Source organism: Gymnoscopelus braueri (genome assembly GCF_963280865.1).
Source record: "Gymnoscopelus braueri genome assembly, chromosome: 2".
NCBI classification, from domain to species: Eukaryota; Metazoa; Chordata; class Actinopteri; order Myctophiformes; family Myctophidae; genus Gymnoscopelus; species Gymnoscopelus braueri.
Window position 1 is genome coordinate 27,441,885 of NC_137604.1, and position 6,008 is coordinate 27,447,892.

Sequence of the window (6,008 nt, forward strand, 5' to 3'; positions counted from 1 at the left end):
GAAAATTTTAAATGGGTGTTTGCTTTTTTTTTTAAATGAGTGGTTTACACAACTTGAAGAAATTATATACGCCTCACGGCTTGATAAACCTGTTCCGCTAGAATTGGAATTTCTTTGGGTAATTTCATTTGTGCGGACAAATTGTAGTGCGTCACTGGTTAAAGTTGAGCATTGGTGGCCCAGGTGGCCTAATCAGTTTTTTTTGCACTGATCTTTACAAAATAAATTAAGTGCAGCCTGCAGGCTATAGACCTGGCTGTTATTTAATAAGGATGAAATATATTTAGTCTACTTACAAAACTCGCAGATGCCTCAGTCCAGCAAAATCCGCCTTTGAGATTTTTGTGAGGTTGTTTGCGTTCAGATCCCTGGAAAGAGACAGAAAGAGGCACAACAATAATTAGAACATAGCCTAAACCATAATATAACAGCCTAGAGGGACGATAGCACCAACTGAAGAAACGACAAAAAATAATTACATTCCTATTTCATGAAATCTTTTTATATTTAATAAATTGGCTTTTTGACTTCGAGGGGGTAAAACACAATCTGTAACAACTTATTCCCTTCAACTAGCCTATTAATTTGGTGCAGCCTGTAGCCCGTTACAGCCATGTAGAAACCATGTCATTTTAGAATTTGAGGGTCATAGAAATCGAGACGAGCTACATGGCTGCTAAAGACAAATTAATTTCGCCAGGGGTCTTGCCTAATAAAATACGGCCCTTTTAACTTAGAGCCCACTTATCCAAAGCCGTTTTTTATTAACTCGCTGGTCGCCAGACAAACCTTGGCGGTCGGCTGAGGCTTTCATAAAGCAACAGTGCGAGACCACCAACATAATCACGGTCGTGTGATTATGTTCGCGTCCTGAACTTCACTGGCAGTCAGATCCACACAAATGGACAAAGTGTTTCGCGTTAAATACAAGAATTCCAAACTTTAAAAAAATAATGATTTAGGTAAGCTATAGAATAGCACTAGCCTTGGATCAAGACTATCATAGATGTAAGGCTACTATTTTATCGAGTCTGACTTTTACTTTCCAATCTGAAAATGTAAAAATCGATTAAAAAAAATCTATGATAGTCTTGATCCAAGGCTAGAATAGCACTAAACTACATTATAAATTACGTTTTTAATCTGTCAATTGCCATTTCGGAAATGTGGTCCTATAAAACCCAGTTATGCCAAATTTCATCAGCTGCACTATCATAAAACTCATGCTGAAATGTGACAAAAATGTGAAAATAACATGCGTTTGTTTTTAGCAAACAGGCTCATTTCTTAAATTATTGTTTTTTAACTCACAGTCTCTCCGTGTTGCGGGGTATATTTCGTGGCACACTGCGGAGCCCTTGGCCGTGACAGTCCACAGTGGTCCCGGTGCAGGAGCACTGCGCCGGGCAGGGCTGGCCGTCCGCCCCGCTGGACAGGAGGACCAGGAGGACAGCCACCAGCAACCCCAGGGTAAAGACCGGCCAACGGCCACTACAGGCGAACGGGCTCAGAGCTCCCACCATAGCTGCGGCAGGACGCAGGCTGGGTGAATTTAATAATCCGGGGGAAAAAAATAGCTTTTTTTTCCAAGGGCGTAAAAAAAATTGAGCCCCAAATCCCAAGAGGTCACCAAACTCTCCTTCACGCGATGGAACGCTTGTCCGCCGTTGTTGTCCGATTTTTTGGTAATAAATATTGTAATCAATTACTACATTTCACCGAGAAAATGGTCCTCTTGTCTTGTTGATTCGACTTGGTGGACGATCTGTTTTGGTAGGCAGTGAAGCCGGGGAGTTGTGTCCCCTCGCCAGTGAGAGAGGAGTGCGACAAAAGCGGTCGAGTGGCTCGTTGCGCTAGAGCGTCACAAACTTCCACATGTCCGCGGCATGCATGCAGTGACCAAATGATCCCCCCGTGGTTTATGTTAAACCCGTGAAACACTAACAATCCCAACAAACAAAACACTGGCACAGGCGCGCACACAAACACACTCTTCTCTCATGCATACACACACACACACACACACACACACACACTCACTCCAGGTGAGAGGCAGCGCAGGAGGCTTATGTGTGAGTTGGTTATGAATTCACAGCACGCGTCAGGCGAGGAAGCAGCATTCGTTTTTTCCCCCCGAAAGCTCACACAGGTCACCGTGGTGGAGATCCAGATATTGATTTCCGTTCAGACATCCGTTACCGGCCTGAGACGAGGATGTGTGTTGTATGAGAGAGAGGGAAGAGTTCAGCCCAGTGAAACCCCAGCGCGCATACAATCCAACTCTCCGTTGTGCGTGAAAGCGCTGCTCCCGAGAGTGTGTGAGAGACGGGAGCGGGCACGGCTCTGCTACTGCGTCTATCCAGGCAACTCTCTCTCTCTCTCTCTCTCTCTCTCTCTCTCTCTCTCTCTCTCTCTAGCCTCAGCCTCTCTCACTCTCTCACTCCCTCTCCCCCTCAAGCCCCCCCTCTCTCTTTCTCCAGCCTCTCACTGCATTTTCCCTGAAGGCAGCAGCAGGTTTCCAACTGGCCAGCTACAGAAGCCACAGTTTGACCCCCAAGAGGAACTTTTCACACTGCAGTGAATTTCTTGATAGGCTACAGTATATAGCCTATAGGGCTTGGCTTGACCAAATTGTCAACATTAAGTGAGCAGTCAATTTTCTATTCTTGCCCCATTATAGCTAGGCCTATATGCTATTTGCTGAGTTGCAACCTCTATGGAATCTATGGGGGTTTATCAAAACGTTTTGGTTTGCTGTTAGAACAGTGTCCATATTTTGCGCTGGTGTCTCATTACTGTATGACTTATAAGTAACCAAGTCTAATTGTGTTAGATATTTATCACATTCATGAATGTTTTCATTCACAGTTAATGGGACGTATACATGGCGTAATTTGACCTGACCTGGATGTCCCCAAGCCACAACATGAACGGGTAACCTTTCTACATGGCTTCTTTGGTCTTTTATACCAAGCCGATCAACTCCTCGAAATCCCCTGCCCCGAATCTGCCTACTGCCGCTTCACAAGGTATGCCAAGTCCAGACACAGGGCTGAGAGTGTGTGTGTGTGTGTGTGTGTGTGTGTGTGTGTGTGTGTGTGTGTGTGTGTGTGTGTGTGTGTGTGTGTGTGTGTGTGTGTGTGTGTGTGTGTGTGTGTGAGAGAGAGGTTACATGAGCATCTGAAATCCTAAGACGACATATCTAATGAGGATCAATGACATGATGAATGTAACTGCGGCAAGAGCTGTCTGCTGTCTGCATACCGCATACTGGCTCTCAGTGCAGAAGAGAAACCCCCACACAGCCTGTTCACTTGGCAGGTACTGTAGCGCCTATATCTATCATCATAGAATGATTCCTAATTTGTGTTACATTTTAAGGTGGAGGAATAGAGGAGACCATCATACTTAGAGTATGGCCTTTGATGCCAAAGCAAAGACCCAGGACAGCACAGGGTACTTGATGCAGGTTTTGGTGTACTTTGGTTATGATTGGACTGGAGGCCAACTGGTATGACAGATCGACCTTTCTCAGATTCTCCCACGTAAACAACTTTGAAACGTTCACAATAAGACATCAAACTAACAACGTATTCAGCAGTGAGGAGCATAGAAAGAAATTTGCGGACCGGGTCTTGTATGAATGGCGATGAGCCAGGACTTACCTAGGACTGTAGTGGGGTGTGAATGAGTCCAATGTGAGTCCAATCTGTGTTCGATTTCCTGGGTCAATGCTGGGTTTTCTTTCTTAACTCATTAAGACCTGAGGCCGCTTCTACAAATGCCTTCTAAATCAGTAGTTCTCACAATAGCAGATGTAGCCTACGAGCTCGTGACATGCTGTGAGCTTTATCTGCTATTTTTGAATAGCCAACGCAAAAATCGAATATGACACAGATACTTTACCGGTATTAATGGGTAAAAAAAAAAAGAAGCTGATATTTCTGCTTTGTTTGTCAATGACAAATGGATGGGATGAATGGGCGCTAATACACCAGAATGATACATACATGCAGTACTAAACATCAACCAGGATGAGCATGTTATTACTGTAACAAAAAATTCTATGGGGGGCTACCAAGGGTCAGTTATAGAAGACAATAGCCAGGAGAATGAGATCAGTCACTACCATAGACACGAGGAGCTCCCTGCCATGCAGCAAACCTGTGCTGTGGGATCCAACACACAGGCATCGATCACGAAGGCATCCCACGCCTACCTACGTGGATGTACTAAAGAAAGATGCAGGGGCGGAAAGTACCTGGTGAGCTAGGTATATACGGAGGATTGAGATGACTGGAGGTGCTGCTGGAGGGCTCATTTTAGACATAGAGAGAAATAGAGAGACAAGAAAGGCAGAGAGAGAGAGAGGAGCGATGACACGCAGCAAAGGACCTCGGGTCAGATTTGAATGTGTGCCGGCTGCAGACTTTATATGGTGCTGACTCTACCAGGCGAGCTAGGGCACCTCAATCCCGTGTTTTCTGTGAGAAAGGAAAAAAATAAGAAACTCACGGACACTGTCTTCAAATGCGAATAAAAAGTTTTAATGGGAAACAACGTTTTGGTCTGTTTTAGACCTTCATCAGGTTATCTTTAGGAACTATAAACACAGAGAGAGAGAGAGACCATCTTTATAGACTGTCCAACCTAAGGTGGACCAAATGGGTCTCACCAAAATGTGACATCACTTTTTTTTAAGGTGACAGGTGCTCTCATATGAATAGAAATGGGGAACAATCAAACATAAATAAAAGGTTCAATTCATAATATCAATAATTATGACAGTTTACAGATAATAAGGGCAGGGTGCCAACAAAGTATTCAAGTCTTCAATGCAATATACAAAAATCATGATAATATATAAACATAATAATTAGGGCAAAATGCAGGGTAAAAAAACATGTCAGGTTGGAGCTTCATGAAAAACTGTCCCTGTAGAGATGTAGAAATATATATATTTTTTTCTTAAATCTTTATCCCGCGATTTTTGTAACCCTTTTTTTTTCACCCGGTGCCAAGAAATGTAGAAATATTTTGAGGTTTAAAAGACAGCCAAAAGGATTATAGGAACCAGCAAAAGATAAACAATAGGAAGGAATCAAAGCATGACATTTTATAGCAGTTCGTCATTAAGACATTTGGGAGCCAATGTTTGTAAAGTGAAGATCCAAAAGGCTTCACGTCTCTTTAGCAATAGATCGCTTTTATGTTCACTTATCTGTAGTTTTAGTTTTCTGGTGGTTTTGCCCATATAAGCTAAACCATAAGGACAAAGTAACATGTACACAACATGAGTGGAAGCACACGTAATGACACTTTTAATCGGAAAAACTTTGCTTGAATGAGGGTGGTGAAAGGTATCAGTTTTGCAAGTGTTGTTGCATTGTGCACAACTGCCACAACGGTAGTTTCCGTTAGGTACAGTAGCAGGGCTAGAAGCCTCTGGCTGGGCTGTGTGGGCATGCGACTCTGATCAGCATGGACCAACCTGTCTTTTAAGTTTTGCCCACGCTTATACACAAAAAGGGGCTTGTGTTTAAAAATAGGGGCAAGTACGGGGTCTGTAGTTGGAACATGCCAGTGTTTGGTAAAAACTGGTTTTATGACACCCGTGTGAGGAGAATAAGTAGTGATGCAGGTTACGGAAAACTTTTTTTAATTTTCTCTCACTTCTTTTGAGAAGTATGCCCGAGGTGTGTTAAGTGCCATGTCGTATGCTTATTTAATCCACTCAGCTGGGTAACCACGCTGTATGAACCTAGCTGTCATATGGTCAGCTTTTTGGATATAGTCCTCGGTTGAGGTACAAACTCACCAAAGTACTGGCTTTTAGGAAGCCCTCTCTTGAGTGGTGTGGGATGGAAACTGCTTGCCAATATTAAAGTGTTCTTGTCCGTTTCTTTCCGATACCGGGTGGTAAATAGAGTGCTGTTGTCTTTAACGACCCACATGTCAAGAAAATGAACCTTTTGCGCACCATAGTGAATTGTAGGTTGCTGTTAAAG

The 6,008-nt window shown here is 43.4% G+C and overlaps 1 protein-coding gene across 1 annotated transcript in view; it reads right to left on the reverse strand.

The window, feature by feature from the left end:
* slit2 (slit homolog 2) overlaps positions 1–2,342 on the reverse strand; it is a 92,423-nt gene extending 90,081 nt beyond the window's left edge. The window contains 2 exon segments of the mRNA XM_080441785.1: positions 297–368; positions 1,312–2,342. Of these exon segments, the coding sequence (XP_080297911.1) occupies positions 297–368; positions 1,312–1,523 (284 nt within the window). The 5' untranslated portion in view covers positions 1,524–2,342.
* Positions 2,343–6,008: the final 3,666 nt, after the last annotated feature.